The 18,693-nt window shown below is 38.8% G+C and overlaps 1 protein-coding gene across 1 annotated transcript; it reads left to right on the plus strand.

Moving 5' to 3' along the window:
• The first annotated feature begins 3,854 nt into the window (after positions 1-3,854).
• Positions 3,855-12,740, plus strand: lrrc57 (leucine rich repeat containing 57). Its single transcript, XM_036593417.1, has 6 exons — positions 3,855-3,989; positions 5,055-5,191; positions 5,276-5,411; positions 7,615-7,883; positions 10,040-10,225; positions 12,406-12,740. The coding sequence occupies exons 2-6, from the start codon at positions 5,108-5,110 to the stop codon at positions 12,445-12,447; spliced, it is 717 nt and encodes a 238-aa protein (XP_036449310.1). The 5' UTR covers positions 3,855-3,989; positions 5,055-5,107; the 3' UTR covers positions 12,448-12,740.
• Positions 12,741-18,693: the final 5,953 nt, after the last annotated feature.

Raw genomic sequence — 18,693 nt, forward strand, 5'->3', positions numbered from 1 at the left:
TTCAAAATCTTTCAATAATTAAATGGTTAAAAGGTAAACAAAGTTATTCATGTACAGTGGTGGTGATAGGAACCAGAGGTCGCCATGACTACAACACAAATATAGACATTTTATTTACTATCCAGAACCACCAGTGAACCTACACGAGTCTTCTGAGTTTATATGGAATGTTGATGATGGAAAATAGTGGAAAATCTGAAATAATAAGTTTTCTTTGGGGACTATTTTGCCTCACAGCGCCCTGCATATTATGTATCCCTCCACCATGAATGGATTTTTAGACCTATCAAAACTATCATAAAACAGTGTCTCAGTCATCAGGCAATTAATTCATAACCATTTCATGTAGGAACTTTCTGTGAGGGAGCTTTTAGAGGTGGACGTCTGGTTCCTATCACCACCACTGTGAACAGTTCTGACTTGGTAAGTTTCTCTAGAACAGAGCGTTTCAGTGTTTGGTGCTGTGCAGGGGTGTGGGATGCTGCGGGGTCCTTAGGGGGCTTCCCCTCCAGACCTGTTGGTCTGCTCTGCCCTACCGCCTTTCTGGAACACCACCGCCACCGTCCGCCCCCCTCCCGTTCCTCAGAGAGAGCAAAATCAGCGACTTCCACTGACAAACACAGGACAAAGGAATCCTGTGCAAAGTGGCCTCTTAAATAAGACCCGGAAAGTGGCTCTGATGTGATGTTCAGCCTGAGCTGGGAAGCAGGTTGGGGCTGGGGCGGGGGGACAGACGATGAGTACGGAGGGGACAGAAAACGGTTGGTGGGGGTCCTTGGGGGCACCCTGACTCTCCCTTTCTTCTGCACAGCAAAGCAACATTGCCTACTTATTATTGATGTGATAGACTATTGTATTTTATGAAAAAAGATGTAGAATGTGTGTGTGTGTAGATGTGTTTACATATATTTACCACTTTATTTACTTTGTATACTGCCTGTCTGTCATTATTATTATTATTATTATTATTATTATTATACCTCTTTTTGTTTGGCTTGTCTCGCTTTATTTATTTGCCTTATGTACTGTCTGTCTATTGTCGTTTTTTTTTGTGGCTTGTCTTGTCTTAACTTATTTGTCTGTCTCTTGTACTATATATTTGTTGCTAATAAAAAAAAAGAGAGAAAGAGAGAGAGAGAGAGAGAGAGAGAGAGAAAAGAATGGAGCGTTTCACACCAGACTGCTCTGAACGACTCTGTTTACATAAGAACTCTGTGGGATGTCTCCTTAAACTCAGTAAATGCTGGATATTCAGATTTTAATGCTCCTTTATCAGCTGTTCAGAGTAGTTTTAAAACTATGAAACTGTATTTCATTGTGTCCCACTTTCTCTGACTTCCTCTATGTTTCTCTAACGTTGATCGTGGACTGATGATGAAACAATCCAATATTTTAATATCTTATATTTTGGATGTATAAAGCTGTCCTGTATTGTCATGTTTTAAAGACAGTTGTTCATCTTAATTCTTTAATTTTAATTAAAATGCTTTGTCTTACGGGGAAGTTTCATATCCATAAAGCCTCTCAATCGTAGACCTTCAGACTCTTTTATTGTCCTTTGAAAGTCTCAAACTTATATATAAAATACAAGAGTAATAGAAATGCTGCTAAAATGTACAACTCAGTTTATGCTATAATAGGTAGACTATGCTTTCTGGCACTGAAACATTAAACCAGTAGTGGTATGATGTATGTATGTCTCCAAAATGTTATTTCTAATCTCTTTTCATGGTGTTAAAAACCAATTTGGCTTTTGCTCTGTGAATTTTCTAAGAGCGATTCAACAAACCTTATCAGGCTAAATCTGAAGCGACTCCCTACTCCCTATGTAGTGCATTACGTAGGTCACAAAGGTATGGCCTTAACCAGGGGTGGTCGATATAGCAAAAATATTGTATCACCATGCTTCAATACTTCGATACTTTTCAGGATACACAATAGGCATCACAATATTTAACAGTTTTTCTGAGATTAAATAAGTTGGAACAGACAAAATTGAGCCTGTAGTGTCACAGATCACAGAAAGCATTAAAACCCTGATAGCAAGAGGATAGTGGACCACTGTCGGCCCACTGATGGCAAAGCTGGTGGTCCACTGGCATTTTGCTCAGCGTTTTCTGGACAGTCCACCGGTTGTTAAGCAGAGTAATAGAGTTTGAGAAGATTAAAAACTAGTTAGAGCTTGTCTGCAGGACAGTAATCTGGGTGGTCTGAGGATGGACCAGCAGTGGCAAACGGTCAGTGGGGTGCCAACCTTATAAAGCTAGTGGACCGATATATGCTCACTATCTGGGAAGTTTCTGTTGGTTTCTGGTGGGTTGATATCACAGTATAAAGGACTCTAATGGTTTAAGTCATGCTGTGGGGCTGATTGCAGACGCATTTTATGGTTTCCTAATGGAATTTAAAGGTGTCCTACAGCACTAAAGCAGTGGTCTGTAATGGTAACCATTCAGCCAATTCCCATTAGTAAGCACAGATTTAATCCTAATGGTCTTCTTCAGCAGGGATAAAACGTACTATAATAACAATAATGACTTTTATTCAGTGTTTCACAAAAAGCACTGCACCAAATACAATTAAACAGGCCTAACTGAGCTCACTTTCTATAGAAACACACAGCGGGTTAGTGTTCTTTAAGTACTGATGATATCCACAATATGCTAAGAGAAGCGTATTGTGACATACAACAGTCAGTTCTGGCCACGCGAGCTGATTGGTTGAGAAGCGTTCTAACTGTGCTGTTATTTCACCATAACATCACGGTGTTTCACAAACACTGCATCACTCCACTGAGACACTGTCGCTAAGCAACGACTTTGACAGCTGTAGGAGACTCTCAAGACATTCAAACGTTTTTACTTCTTTCTTTGCCACAAACAGAAAACGGACACTTTTAGGATCAAATTTGACCGACAGCCGATTTGGTCAGACTCTGAAGATGAGACGACACTAAATTCCCAAACTGTCATCACCACTGAGCAGCTTTTCAGTCGGCAGCTGAGACAGAAGAACAGCTAAACAACCTGGAATCAGCCAGAAATGAACCCAACACCATTCGCCAAACTAAATGGGCTGTAAGATGCTTTACAGACTGGCTGGAACAAAACAACATTAATACTGATCTGGCAAAAAATGACAAAACTGAGCTGAACTTCATATTGCGGCAGTTTTATGGCTCAGTCTGATTTGGTCAGACTCTGAAGATCAGACTACACGTTTGGCGAATGGTGTTGGGTTAATTTCTGGCTGATTCCAGGTTGTTTAGCTGTTCTTCTGTCACAGCTGCCGACTGAAAAGCTGCTCAGTGGTGATGACAGTTTGGGAATTTAGTGTGAGGAGCTGGAGAACGAACTGCCGGCTGTGCAGCGAGTGGGCGGAGCTCGTTACTCTGACGTAGCAACGAGCTGCTCGTTAAGGAACTATAATTTGGTGAAGGAACTGCGAACATTAAAACATATTAAACGCCGCGTTCACGGCCCAGTTTATTAATTTATTACTTTATTTATTTAACTGTTGTATTAAAGCAATAGAACACTCGAGGAGTGTGTTATCACCAATAACATCACGGCTGTGATGATCTACGGCGACCAAATCACAGCCGTGATGTTATTCCGCGATACCACACTCCCTCTGTGTTCTACTGCTTAAATTTGTCACGATAACGATACAATATGATCATATTGCCCACCCCTAGCGTTTAGTATGAAACAGTGCACTAAATGTCTGAATCCCAGATGGATGCCTTGGACATTAAGTGCACTACTTAGGGAGTAGGGAGCCATTTCAGACTCGGCCTCTGTGTTTGCGGTGTTCGGCTGTTTGCTGGCCGCTCCGCGCTCTGCGCCCTCTGCTGTTCAGGAGGAGCACCAGCGCTCATCATACATTCGGCTCTTAGAGCTCAGCTAGTAAACAGCTTCAGCAAACTGCGGGTTTATTACTCGAACAAACGCCCATTCTGCGGATTAACGGATTCGTTTTGGCAGCAGGTGATGTTTAATTTAATTACTATGTGTATTTTTGTTGCTTAGCCACTGACAGCTGCGCTTTGTGACTACTTTGAGTTAGCTTAGCCGGCTAACTGTGCTAAAACAGTTGTTTTCTGCTAAATGTCGTTTGTTATTCTTGTTTTCTCCGCGTCTCAGCTGCTCTTTATATTACAGCTAGGTTAGTTAAGCCATTAGCTGTATATTAATATCTCTGTCAGTTAATATATTCGAGTTACAGTTGCTAATAGCTCAGTGAAGTTGTGTAAGCTATCGTAATCATAACCAGCTAGCTGGCTAACAAACTAATAGAACTTGAAGGGAACTCCAACAAATTTTCAAGACGTCTGCCTAATTAAGTGGTTGAGATGTAAACAGAGTCGTTCAGAGTGGTTTGGTGTGAAACTCTCTGTTCCAGAGAAACTTACCGAGTCAGAACTGTTCACAGTGGTGGTGATAGGAACCAGACGTCCACCTCTAAAAGCTCCCCTGAAATGGTTATGAATTCATTGCCTGATGACTGAGACACTGTTTTATGATAGTTTTGATAGGATTTTGACCTTAAACTTCATTCATGGTGGAGGGATACACATATGCAGGGTGTTGTGAGGCAAAATAGTCCCCAAAGAAAACTTTTCAGATTTTCCACTATTTTCCATCATCAACATTCCATATAAACTCAGAAGACTCGTGTAGGTTCACTGGTGGTTCTGGATAGTAAATAAAATGTCTATGTTTGTGTTGTAGTCATGGTGACCCCTGGTTCCTATCACCACCACTGTAAATGAATGACTTTGTTTACTTTTCAATTATTTAATTACTGCAAAAAAATTGATCGAAATGTTGAAACTCCATCTTTAATGTCCATAAGAATTTTATGATGCACATTTGGTAGAAAAACTGCTCCAGAACAACTTTAAACTGTATTAAATCAAGTTTTGTCAACTGTCAGAAGGAAATTATGAAAAACTGGTGGAATCCTTCTTTAAGTTCTTGGTTTCCTTTGGTTTATTTTCAGTGTACTGTATAATATAACTAACTAATGCAATGTAACTGTTACTTCTCCAGGGTAAGTGTTGAGAGTGCAGCTGCAGTGATAGACCCTACTGTAGATACTGTAAATGGGGAACAGCGCTCTAAAAGCTCATTTAGAGACTTCTCAGAAAACTGGAGTCTTTCAGCTGACTGGAAAAGGCCTGCAGGAGGTAAATAATGCAGCACAGTCTCTCACGAAAATGTGATGCTGTTGTGAACTATGGACAACCTGGTCTTCTCTCTCCTGCTTGCAGTTCCCGGAGGAGCTACAGAGGCTTACTGGAAACCTGCGGACAGTTGACCTGTCCAACAACAAAATAGAGGTGCTGCCGGCGTTCATAGGAAGCTTCCAGCAACTAAAAAGCCTCACCATAAACAGTAACAAGCTAAGTATGTAGATCCTGTCTAGATGGAATTAAAAGGGCTTTGCTATGGAGAGGAATCCATGCCACATTGAAAAGCGGTCACTACAGCGGAAACACGTGAAATTCAGTGCACACATGACATTACTGTTCCATCAGTGACATGCAGAATATGAGCCACAGTGAAAAACAAAACCTCTATTACATTGTTTTTGTGTTGCATGAGTTCTTAACTGAGAAATAGTGCATGATGATTTGCATTTTAAACATGAAATGCTGAATTTGTGTCAGAATTGAATACAATCCACTTTAAAATGAAGGCCTGGCTACACTGCTTTCCACTGTGCAGCACTTTAAACAGATTGTCCTCACTGAAATTCAGTCATAACAGTGAAAACTGTGAAGTGCAATGCACACGTGACCTTACTTTTCCACGGTGACATTCAGAATACATGCAAAAATGAAAAAAAACAAAACCTCTATTACACTGTTTTCACCTCTTTTTTGTCCTTTAAATGTATTTGCCTCATTTAAATGCATCTAAAACAGTGAAATGCAGTGCACACATGAGATTGCATTTAAATGGTAACATAAAATGATGAGTAAAAGATCCATTACACTGATTTAATGTTGTTTTAAGTTCTGCACAGTGGAAAGCAAAATAACAGAGCCTTTATTACATTTCAGTGGCATATTCTATTCAGTTCTGACATGAATTCAGCATTTTCTTTTTTAAATTGCACGCTCTGTTTTACTGTTAAGAAGCAAAGAGATGTGAAAACAGTGTAAAAGAGGGTTAGTTTTCCATTTAGGCACACATTTTGAATGTCGCTATGGAAAAGTAATACAATGTGTAGTGATTGCTTTTCAATCAATCAATCAATCAGCCTCTATTTAAAATCGGAGTACATAGAGGGAGACCCTCCTCTACAGTGTAGCCGAGCCAATGCAGAGATCAGGGGTTGATAAGTTAAATATTAAAAACATAACAAATGCTAAAAAGTAATAATACATTTTAAAAAATAAATAAATCAATAAACCATTAAAATTACGGCAATATAATAACTTAATAAAACATAAGATAAAAGTAAGGATAAATTAAAAAAGTATAATTAAATAAATAAAGAAATAAAAGATGTAAAACAGTCGCTTGGCTTTTCAATCTGGCACAAGTTCCTCTCCATACGTTACTGTCTAAAACAATGTGTAATGTAATTTGTGCTGTATTACAGACTCATCATGATTTCATATGTCATTCTCATGTCTTTGTTCCTCACTTTTCTCACTACATTACCCAGCATGCACTACTCAGAAACATCATACAGCCATAGAGCTGATCAGTCCGAACAGTTAGCTAAGAAACAAGGTATGGAAAAGAACCACAGATCCAGAACTAAGACAATAATTTGTAAACAGTGATACCACAAATACATACAGCAATTCAACGGAGGAAACATGTGAATGCAAAAGTGTTTGGATTGGATTGAAAGTGATTGCTTAAAATGATTTGCAGTATTTTTTGGGATCAGTACTTCATTCCTACCTTAAAAACGATGAGTACACAGTCCTGCACCTTCGCCTTTTTGTCTGTTTTTTCAAAACCTTTTTTGCTCCGAATAAATGTAATGGTTGATCTCGTAGCTGTCAGAAAAGAACATCTTGATTTCACAAACATTTTAATGTAAGTTAAAGCTGCACCATGTAAGATTTTGTTGATGCTACTGCTACTGCTGATGGTCTTCTGTCACGTTAAGTGCAGTTACACATTTCCACCAGAGAGGTCTCCAAATCCCCAAATCTTTTGTAGTGCAGCTTTAAATTTCCTTTAGCCCAAATATTTTCTGAAGTCACAAATCTTAAGAAACCTGTCAAATTAGTTGAACCATATGGCTCAAATGAATGTTTTTTTAGCATTAATATGATTAAATTTAATGTTTTCGTCAAGTGGGACTGCTGATTTTTGAAAAAACAATATGAAATCCAAATTTGATTGCAAACAGAAGCATGATATGTAATCTAATAATTCAAGTGTGTGCTGTTAGAGGTTTATCCAACGCATAACTATTTAAAATTGAATCACATGCAATCATATCAAGTTCTGGAACCTTTTTTCTCATCAGGCTAAACTAAGTTATTGAATATAAACGGGTTAAGGCCTTTTAGATGAGAATAATTCCTTATTTATTTGAATGGATTAATAAATGAGACTTTATTTAACCTGTGTTTTACAGCTAGTCTGCCGAATGACATCGGGAAACTGAAGAAGCTGGAAACTCTTATGTTAAATGGAAACTTGCTCCAGCAGCTGCCTGCCTCAGTGGGTCAGCTTAAAGCCCTGCGCACCCTCAGCCTCTCCGGGAACCAGTTCAGGGAGTTTCCCGTCGGCCTCGGCTCTCTCCGCCAGCTGGATGTCCTCGACCTGTCCAAGAACCGAATTCAGGCCGTGCCGGCAGAGGTGGCTGAACTGCAGGCGATCGAAATCAACCTCAACCAGAATCAGGTTATTTTGGACAGTCAATTTCTTTGGTCAAGTCAAAATGTTTTTGTATGTCAATTTACAATCTATAAACAATGCAGGAAAATTATCTGCCATTATTCGTACTAATATAGATCATTTTTATACATATGGTTGTACATCAGATGATTCAAGTAGCACTGCAATAATTAGTCCACAAAATTGTTGATAGCATTGATTATGGAAGGAAGCTTCCTGAAAGCGTACATTCTAATTTTCATTTAAAAAGCCTCTATAATGTTCATATGATCCATGATAATACACTACAGGAAGTGTAGGGGGCGATATGGCTTCTACTGTTTCATTTAAAAAGCTCTAGAATGTTCATATGATCCACACGGTCACTCTGACAGGCTGTAATACACTACAGGAAGTGTAGGGGGCGATATGGCTTCTACTGTTTCATTTAAAAAGCTCTATAATGTTCATATGATCCACACAGTCACTCTGACAGACTGTAATACACTACAGGAAGTGTAGGGGGCGATATGGCTTCTACTGTTTCATTTAAAAAGCTCTATAATGTTCATATGATCCACACAGTCACTCTGACAGACTGTAATACACTACAGGAAGTGTAGGGGGCGATATGGCTTCTACTGTTTCATTTAAAAAGCTCTATAATGTTCATATGATCCACACAGTCATTCTGACAGACTAGAAATGTAATTGAGTGAAATATTCACTCTCAGTACTGTTCCAGTATTGTACGCACCTTCCAAAATAGTACTTATATACAGTATCGAAGCACAGTCACTTAAGCATCATAAGGCTTTTGAGAGCTACTTAAGAACACTGAGCCAAAATTAGGTCCATTCAAGGATTTTTTATGTTTGTTTTAACTTGGGAAAGTAATGATTGATTAAATATAAATATAGAATTTTAGATTGTAGAACTTTCAGTAGCCCATCATTTATATATTTGTCACTTTATCAGTATTTGTTCATATACTTATGAACATTTTATGTTTAAAATCAAACCGGGTTCTTGCATGGTCGCTGTCCATTTTATCAGCTCCACTTACTATTTAGGTTGCACTTTGTAGTTCTACAGTTACAGACTGTAGTCCATCTGTTTCTCTGATACTTTGTTACCCTGTTCTTCAGTGGTCAGGACCCCCATGGACCCTCACAGAGCAGGTACTATTTGGGTGGTAGATCATTCTCAGCACTGCAGTAACACTGATGTGGTGGTGGTGTGTTAGTGTGTGTTGCGCTGGTCTGAGTGGATCAGACACAGCAGTGCTGCTGGAGTTTTTAAACACCTCAGTGTCACTGCTGGACTGAGAATAGTCCACCAACCAAAAATATCCAGCCAACAGTGTCCTGTGGGCAGCGTCCTGTGACCACTGATGAAGGACTAGAGGATGACCAACACAAACTATAATGACACACATGAGCTGCTCTCTCTGACTTTACATCTACAAGGTGGACCAACAAGGTAATAGAGTGGACAGTGAGTGGACACAGTGTTTAAAACTCCAGCAGTGCTGCTGTGTCTGATCCATTTGTACCAGCGCAACACACTCTAACACACCACCACCACATCAGTGTTACTGCAGTGCTGAGGATGATCCACCACCCAAATAGTACCTGCTCTGTGAGGGTCCATGGGGGTCCTGACCACTGAAGAACAGGGTAAAAGGGGGCTAACAAAGTATCAGAGAAACAGATGGACTACAGTCTGTAACTGTAGAACTACAAAGTGCACCTATATAGTAAGTGGAGCTGATAAAATGGACAATGAGTGTAGAAACAAGGAGGTGGTCAGAATCTTATGCCTGATCAGTGTTTGTGTGCATGTATCGACTATTTTCAAACAGAACCGTGACACTCAGTTTTATAATTGACATTTTGATGGATCACATCTTTGATTTTAGTCTTGCTGGTTATAAATTAACCGTTGACTAATGACGGACGGTTTTCCATCAACAGAATTTGTCAAAATTTGCATCTGTACATGCAGCCCTAGTTTCGAGAGTGTGAAAGCAGTTAGGCGTCCTTCACGCAGACCTGGTTTCAGTATCACAAGCCCATCCGGTAGATGTAGTGCAGGTCAGCAGACCTTCTGTCTCTGGATGTTTTGATTGTGTTGCACATGTCGGGGTGACTTTGTGCTGTGTTGGTGTGATTGTGGTTCAGATTTCAGCTCTGTCCCCAGAAGTGTCACACTGTCCCAGACTGAAGGTGCTGAGGCTGGAAGAGAACTGCCTGGAGCTTCCCTCCATCCCCACCTCCATCCTCACCAACTCCAGCGTCTCCCTGCTCTCTCTGGAGGGCAACCTGTTCGAGGTGAAAAAGCTGCGGGACCTAGACGGATACGATAAGGTGAGAGAGAGTGGAAGTGTTGAAATGCAGTTTTTCTGATGCCAGATGTCATTTCTGTGTCACAGACTATGTGAGCGTAGGCCTTATCTTTACTCAGATGTTAAAGAACGACCTAGTTTTGTGTTTGTCACGTTTTTTGAAAGCAGGTGATGATCTAATCTCAGCAAGATGCTATTTTGATGTCTCTGCAGTGGCTGAATGAACTTTCCAGAACTGAGTAGAACTCTTTAGTGCTGACATGCGTCCTGAAGTGTAATGTAAGCTTTTCATTAGGGCTGCAGTGATAACTCAGCAAAGTTGATTAGTCATCAGCGATATCGTTAATGGAGGAAAAAGTCTGCGTGACGTGTTCATATATATTCAGACTGCAATACACTACAGGAAGTGTAGGGGGCGATATGGCTTCTACGGTTTCATTTAAAAAGCTCTATAATATTCATATGATCCACACAGTCACTCTGACAGACTGTAATACACTACAGGAAGTGTAGGGGGCGATATGGCTTCTACTGTTTCATTTAAAAAGCCTCTATAATGTTTATATGATCCACACAGTCATTCTGACAGACTGTAATACACTACAGGAAGTGTAGGGGGCGATATGGCTTCTACTGTTTCATTTAAAAAGCCTCTATAATGTTCATATGATCCACACAGTCACTCTGACAGACTGTAATACACTACAGGAAGTGTAGGGGGCGATATGGCTTCTATCGTTTCACTGCACCTTGTTGAAAGACCAGAATGGTGTTAAACAGTATCAGTTAATGAATTATTTAGTCGATTTTTCAAAGAATCGTCAACAGATAAAATGATTATAGACATAATTATTAGTTGCTGTCCTACTTTGTTTAAAGTGTGATGCTTGTGGGGTTAATAGATGTGGAGCTCTGGAGAAACATGCAGAAACTAAACGACCAGTTTTATTCACTGAGAGCTGAGCGCCTGACGTGGGCCGTTTAGGCAGAACATAAACACAGTGTTTACTTTTAAAACAAAGATAAATCTGGACAGGACTGTGATGGGATTTCAGGACGTGAGCGGGATAAAGAGGAGGAAGCTCAGGATTAGTGTAATTCTGTGTACTCCTCAAGCCAGAGTGCTGCTCTCACATGAGCAGTTAAAAATAACTGAGCCTCTTCATTCGTCTCACTCCACATAATACTCGGCTGTTACGGCCAAACCTTTCTGGAACATTGTTAATATTATAAATTATTAATGATATTCTGTGTCCATTCTCACTGTTTGTTTACAATGTGCATGTCTATTTTTTTTAGTATTAACTGACCTTATTGAGTAAACAGTTTGAAAGAAGTGCCTTTTTCAGGTTATCTAGGATCCAAAAAGTATTTAAAGTAGATTTTGTAGTTGAGAAATTATGATGTACACTCTTAAAAAGATATGGTTCTTCAAGGGTTTTTCAGTAAAGACAATGGTTATAGAACCATAGTTAAGTACATTTGCATGCTTAAATGGTTCTCTGCATGAGGAAACTGCTCTTCAGCTCGATGGAGAATGTGTTGCAGACGGTTCTATGAAGAACATCTTTGAAAAAGGTTCTATATAGCACCGAAAAAGGGTTCTGCTGTTGTGTATGATGTCAAGCTTGTAGTAGAAGAACCCTTTTTGGTGCTATACAGAATCCTTTTCAAGAGTGTTCTATATAGAACCATCTGCAACACATTGTCCATCAATCTGAAGGACAGTTTCACCCTGTAAAGGGTTCTTCGAGTGTTCATGGTTCTATATAGAACCTTTTGCTTTGCAACAGAACCCTTAAAGAGCCATCTTTTTTAAGAGTGTACATAAAATCAGTTTAGCATAATTATGGTCATTTGTAAACATTAAACCAGTTAATTTAAAGTGAAAAATGTGTTGTGTTTATACTATAATATAATAATATTTTAGCTCAGTTCAGTCATTCTGTAATAATTCACGGCAGTTTTTTAAGCAAGGATTAAAATTTTTCATGGTTGCATGAAGTAAATGGAAGTTTTTGGTCTCTGTAATTTCAGATTGTTAATAATAATAGTAGAAAATATGGAAAACTCATCATAACGTGGTGTTTGGCTGCTCCTGTATGATGACTTACTGATCTATGGAGGTGATTTGTATATTGAATCCTATTCTTCCTTTTTTCTGTCATTTACTTTTAATGGCTTTTTTCTTATTTTCTGCAGTACATGGAGCGCTTCACGGCAACCAAGAAGAAGTTCGCTTGAAAGAGGAAGCGCTGCCCCCTGGTGTCGGCTGCCTGTATCAGGCTCCACTGTTAGAGCGTTTGTGGCTCCGTGCGTGTTTGCCTGCACAGGCTGGGTGAGAGGAGGCGCACGGAGGAGAGAAACTGCTTTACTGCATGCTAAAACTACAGAGCCGAGTCTCCTGCTGTACGAAACATACAGCCAACCTCGGCTACCGCGCAGGGAACACCTGAGTGACGGCACACGCATTTCCTTTTTTCATTTATAAACGTCTTAAAACCACCAAGAGCTGTACGCATTTACACCAGCTAATAGACGACTGTGTATCTGTACACAGAGTAAAACTCAGAATAAAACTACTAATCTATTAACACTGATTACGCGCTTAAAGGAACAGTTCAGCAAAAAACTTCCCCACTTACTACACATGTAGATGATCAGCAGAGGAGTGTTTGGTGTCCAAGTTCAGCTTCTTTGGTTAAGTGCTGGAGGTCAGTACTGCTAATAAACACTAGAAGTCAATAGTCACCCAAATCGTTTGTGTTAAAACTTGCATCCAGGTCTTCATTAAGGTGGTCCATACATGTAGATGTGGTATAGGACACAGTAGACATGGGCAATATGGCAAAAAAGAATTATACTACAGCATTTTAAGAATTTTTACAACATACATCACAGCATGCAGTTGGGAAGTATTTTTAAGTACTGATGATATCCATGATAAACTCAGAAATAGGGCTGAATGACTTGGGGAAAATATCTAATTGCAATTTTTTTCTGCGATTTTAATTGCGATTTTTTTTTTTTTAAATTTTTTTTAAATTAAGGGTCAGACCTGTTATTATATTTTTTTTGTCAAAAAGACCAGAATATCTACTTTTTTTCTGGCTTGAGACTTGAGCCCTGAACGTAAGGTGCCAGACTGCCAGTAAGTTGAATCCAGAAGCCCAGTGAGTGGACTTCAAAACTGAAGAGACGTCCTGAGACCAAACAACCACTCTTCTGGCAAAATGGATTATTTTCAGTGAAAACATGATGGACTGCGGCTCCAAACCACAGTCCACATTGAGCTCGTACATTTATAATCCCCATCACCACAACCATGTGTTTTTTTTTTGTTTTTTTTGTTTTTTTTAAGTGTTATGTTTTTTTTTTTTTTTTTTTGTTTTGTTTTTTTTTAGCATAACTAATTAAACCAGTCTGATCTTTTTCAGTCCCTGATTCTCAGGATTTCAGTTTCTGCACATAAAAGTAAGAAAAAGAATATTTTTATTTTAAAAGTTGATTTAAGTTTTTCCAGTGAGCCGCTATGCTTTGTATTTATACACAGGAAACGGCTGAGAACTCCTGCTCTAAACTACATCTTCACCTTAATGTAGATCTGGATGCAGTTCGAGGCTGAGAGATGCTTCAGGGATGTATTTACAGAAAAGATTTGGGTGACTATTGACTTCTAGTGTTTGTCAGCCTCATAGCTTCAGCGCTACATTAAATAAACAAACTGTGGGCACCAAAAACGCCTTTGCTGATCAACTACATCTGGGGTAGGTTTGATTTTTTTAATATATATCCAGCTGTCAATACGGGTTTGTATTCAAATCTATTCAAATTACAGTAGTAATGAAGTTATTCTTTTATTATTCTTTGTGAGCATGCTTTGCAGTTATGCAGTTTTCCACAAGTGAGCATAAAAAAACTTGAGTATTTTCCTTTCTTTACATTAATCATTTAGAGGTTGCTTTAAAGAGGGAGCATTAAGTAAAAGAAGCGCTAATTAATATTCAACAGTAAGAATGTTAAATGGGAAAGAAAATATTGGGATCTGTTTTTAATATTAACTTTAAAGCGATAGTTTGGAAAAATCTAATTTAGTCCATGTTTATAGATAACAGTGAGTCATACAGTGTCAGAAACCACACAATCAAGACTGTTAGAGATACTCAAAGCCTCAATTAGCATAATGCTAATTGGTGGGCCATGAGCGTCCATCACTTGTTAGCCTTGTAGCTCCAGTACAAAAACTAAAGAAGCAAACTTCAGACACCAAACATGTTTTGACTGATCAGCTACATTTGGGATGAAAACTAGGTGAGTTTGGTTTTCCACCAAACTATCGCTTTAATAGGTCGAAGTGAGGCTCGTCCAATAGGAATGCTTCTTAGCTCTCATCCTATTGGACAGCCTTTTGGCTTAAGCTGTCTGGCTGACTGTGAAACCCTGATTTGTTAAATCTCCCTGGAGCACCACAGCTTTGTACAGTTAGTAGTAACATCATTAAAGGGGAACTCCACCCATTTTCATTCTGCATGATTCAGTGTGTGAGATGTAAACAGAGTGATTCAGAGTGGTTTGGTGTGAAATGGTTCAGAGGTCTTTACAGTGGTGGTGATAGGAACCAGGGGTCGCCATGACTACAACACTAATATAGACATTTTATTTACTATCCAGAACCACCAGTGAACCTACACGAGTCTTCTGAGTTTATATGGAATGTTGATGATGGAAAATAGTGGAAAATCTGAAATAATAAGTTTTCTTTGGGGACTATTTTGCCTCACAGCACCCTGCATGTATCCCTCCACCATGAATGGAGTTTAAGTTCTCTAAACTATCATAAAACAGTGTCTCAGTCATCAGGCAGTGAATTCATAACCATTTCATGTAGGAACTTTCTGTGAGGGAGCTTTTAGAGGTGGACGTCTGGTTCCTATCACCACCACTGTGAACAGTTCTGACTCGGTAAGTTTATCTAGAACGGAGCGTTTCACACCAAACCACTCTGAACCGCTCTGAACCGCTCTGAACCGCTCTGCTTACATCTCAACTATTTAATTATCTATAAAATTTAGATAATTGGTGGACTTTCCCTTAATGGTGCAGGTGTATTAAAAGAATATATCAGTATTTTTTTAACCTAGTCTCTACCTGCTGCGTCTGTGTCGTACGGTTGATTTCCACAGACTGTAATTTCTACATGTTTCCTTGTTCTGAGTTTCAGCTCATCAACTTCCACTGAAAGTGAGTTTTGATTCATTTGGTTTTCTATTCGTTTCTAAGTTCAGGGAAACGTGTTTAAATTGATCTGTGATGGTGGACCATATGATAGAGATACAGCAGATAAAGTTTATGTTAAAATCAGTAACTTGCAGTGCTGCAGCCCCTTTTTAGATCCCTTCACCACTTTTATTGTTGTTTCTTCTTTATTTTTCTCATTTATATATGAACTTTTCTTTTTCTTTTTCAGACGGGAGACTTTGTTTTACTATCTCAGATGAATGTAAATGAGTTTTAACATGAATATTTATTTTTGTAATACTGTAACAGTGTGTCTGTACTTGAATGGCGTAAACGTGTCATGTTAGACTCGGAGAGGTGATGCGCGTGCAGGGCGCTTTTCCAGACTTTGGGAAGTGCAGAACTTTAAGGGTTTGTTGCAATGTGTTAGTTGAGTATGTGAATTAATTCTATGCAGTTTTGGTGCCAGTTAAGCAGAAGCTGATGTCAGAAATGAAGGCTGCATTGTGGCTCTTATGTATTAGCTTGATTTTAGCATTGTTAATTGTAGCCTATAAAGGGGAATTCCACCCATTTTTCAAAATTTCTGCATAACTCAGTGTGTGAGATGTACACAGAGTGATTCAGAGAGGTTTGGTGTGAAATGGTTCAGATGTCTTTACAGTGGTGGTGATAGGAACCAGGGGTCGCCATGACTACAACACAAATATAGGCATTTTATTTACTATCCAGAACCACCAGTGAACCTACACGAGTCTTCTGAGTTTATATGGAATGTTGATGATGGGAAAATAGTCATGAACTTACTTTTATTGAGTACCATTTTGCCTAATAACATCTCTTACTAATAACCCCTCTACAAAGATTCTCAAAACTGCATCAGGCAGTGAATTCATAACCATTTCATGTAGGAACTTTCTGTGAGGGAGCTTTTAGAGGTGGACGTCTGGTTCCTATCACCACCACTGTGAACAGTTCTGACTCGGTAAGTTTATCTATGAACGGAGCGTTTCACACCAAACCACTCTGAATGACTCTGTTTACATCTTAACCACTTAATTATGTAGAATTTTTTTAAATCTGCTGGAGTTCCCCTTTAAATCTATGGAAACCAGCATGTGAAGTATCATTATGTATCATTAAGAATCATCATGTCTGTGTTTGTAAGCAGAGTTGTCTAACAGTGTCCGCTGAAGCTTGGTTCCAGAGTTGTCCGTGCTAGTCCGTAAGGGTGTGATGATAAATGTATTTCACATATACGTTTGTTTTGGCTCAGATAAATAAAAGTTCTCCAGTAGAACTTTTTCAGCTCCAGCCGTCTAACAAACAAACCCCCAAAACCACCAAGAATGTCTACAACAAAAAGCTGTCATATGGTTCTTCAAGGGTTCTTTAGTAAGGGTGGTGGTCCTGTTTAGACCCATGAGTTCAGTACAGAACCATTTCATTATATATTTCGTTATATGCCTTTATTAAAGAACCCTTGAAGAACCATCATTTAGTGTCGAAGCCCCATTTACATGCGCTCGATAATCCGATCATAATCAGATTTCTGCAGTTATCTGATAATTAAAATGGTCATGTAAACAGCACACTCTGATTTCTTAGATCGGACTAAGGTCTAGAAATCTGATAAAGGGGCTGGATTTTAGTAATCAGATTTCTCAGTACTGTAAACTCTTACTCTGATTTCTTTCAGATTTCTCAGTCTGAGCATGTGTGAAAACAGATGCTGGTACCAAAAATAAGCCAGCAACCAAATACATACTTGACGAAATGAAGGATTTAAATATTCTTTATCTTCTAGATGATGTTTGTTCATATTTTCAGCTAAAGTGGCGCGATGTTTTAAAAAAAGCCGCGGTATGAAGTTTGAGTTGTACGTTACGTTTACGTCTCGTCGTCTTCTGTGAGTTTATTGGCTGATTGTAAAGCAGAAATCTGATTACTATCTGACTCATGTAGACCTTGTTTCCCCATTATCTGATTACTCAAGTGCATATAAACGCGTTGATCGGATTACTGACAAAATCTGATTTTCTGCAGTTATCGGATTATTAAATATATGTAAACACACTCACTGACAATGATTTCCACAAAAGATGGTAGCGAGGGGCAAATTGGCCATACAGTTTTTCTTTTACATTCTCTTTTCTTTCATTTTGATGTTGTATTGACACCATTACACCCTCACAAAGCTGCCCTTCTTACTAGTCCTGTCAGATACAGACGTATGCAAAGGTTTGACCGCCCTGGTCAAATGACATGCTTTTACAGAGAACTCGCTTAAATATGGCTTTTTTCCTCAAATATTAGTGCACATTTCTGTTTATTTACATGTTGGGGGGGGGTACCATAACTTTTGCACAGGCCACACTTTATTTCCAATATATTAAACTCAGTAAATAAACAGTAATTGTGCATTAAAAGTGTCTCTGTGGATGTGTAACTTACTCACACTCAGAAATTCAACAACATGGAATTTAACTGGGGGGCACAAAGTTTTGCACACAGCTGTATCTGTTATTTCTGTTCCTTTAATTAATTAATTAATTTTGTGAATATGTTAATATATATTATATTAAACACTTTGATGTAACAAGATTAAAGATCTGATTACGTCATTTTGACCCAAATGATTAAAACGCCCACAATAACTCATTTGTAACTGTGATTGGTTTGACTGGTTAGAGGCTCATTTGCATATTGCAATATCATGAAAACAGTTAAGCAATATATTAGGCACCCCACCTGAAGCAACAACCAGCTGTCTATTAAATCAGATAAAAAGAGTAAATCATTGCAATATCAATATATCACAGTCGTTTACTTCAGATATTATCTTTTATTTTAGTCACGTGATCAACACACATGATCCCCACCATTCCCTTTATTTGGTCAGCAGTAGAAAAGAAAACAGTACACTGATGAATATAAAACATCAGCATTTAATGAAAGGTAAAAAACATACTGTATGATGAGGTGATTAATGAAATTTAGGTCAAATAAAAATTTAAAATTACAGTGGAGCTAAAGGGGGCGCTGTTGATCCATTCAGAGTGAGTGCAAACCAGCCACGCACACTTTAAAGGAAAAGTCCAACATTTTGTCAACATTTCCACATAAATAGTGTAAACAGAGTCAATCAGGGTGGTTTGGTGTGAAACACTCCGTTCTAGAGTCAGAACTGTTCACAGTGGTGGTGATAGGAACCAGACGTCCACCTCTAAAAGCTCCCTCACAGAAAGTTCC

The sequence above is a fragment of the Colossoma macropomum genome, unplaced genomic scaffold, assembly GCF_904425465.1.
Source record: "Colossoma macropomum unplaced genomic scaffold, Colossoma_macropomum, whole genome shotgun sequence".
NCBI classification, from domain to species: Eukaryota; Metazoa; Chordata; class Actinopteri; order Characiformes; family Serrasalmidae; genus Colossoma; species Colossoma macropomum.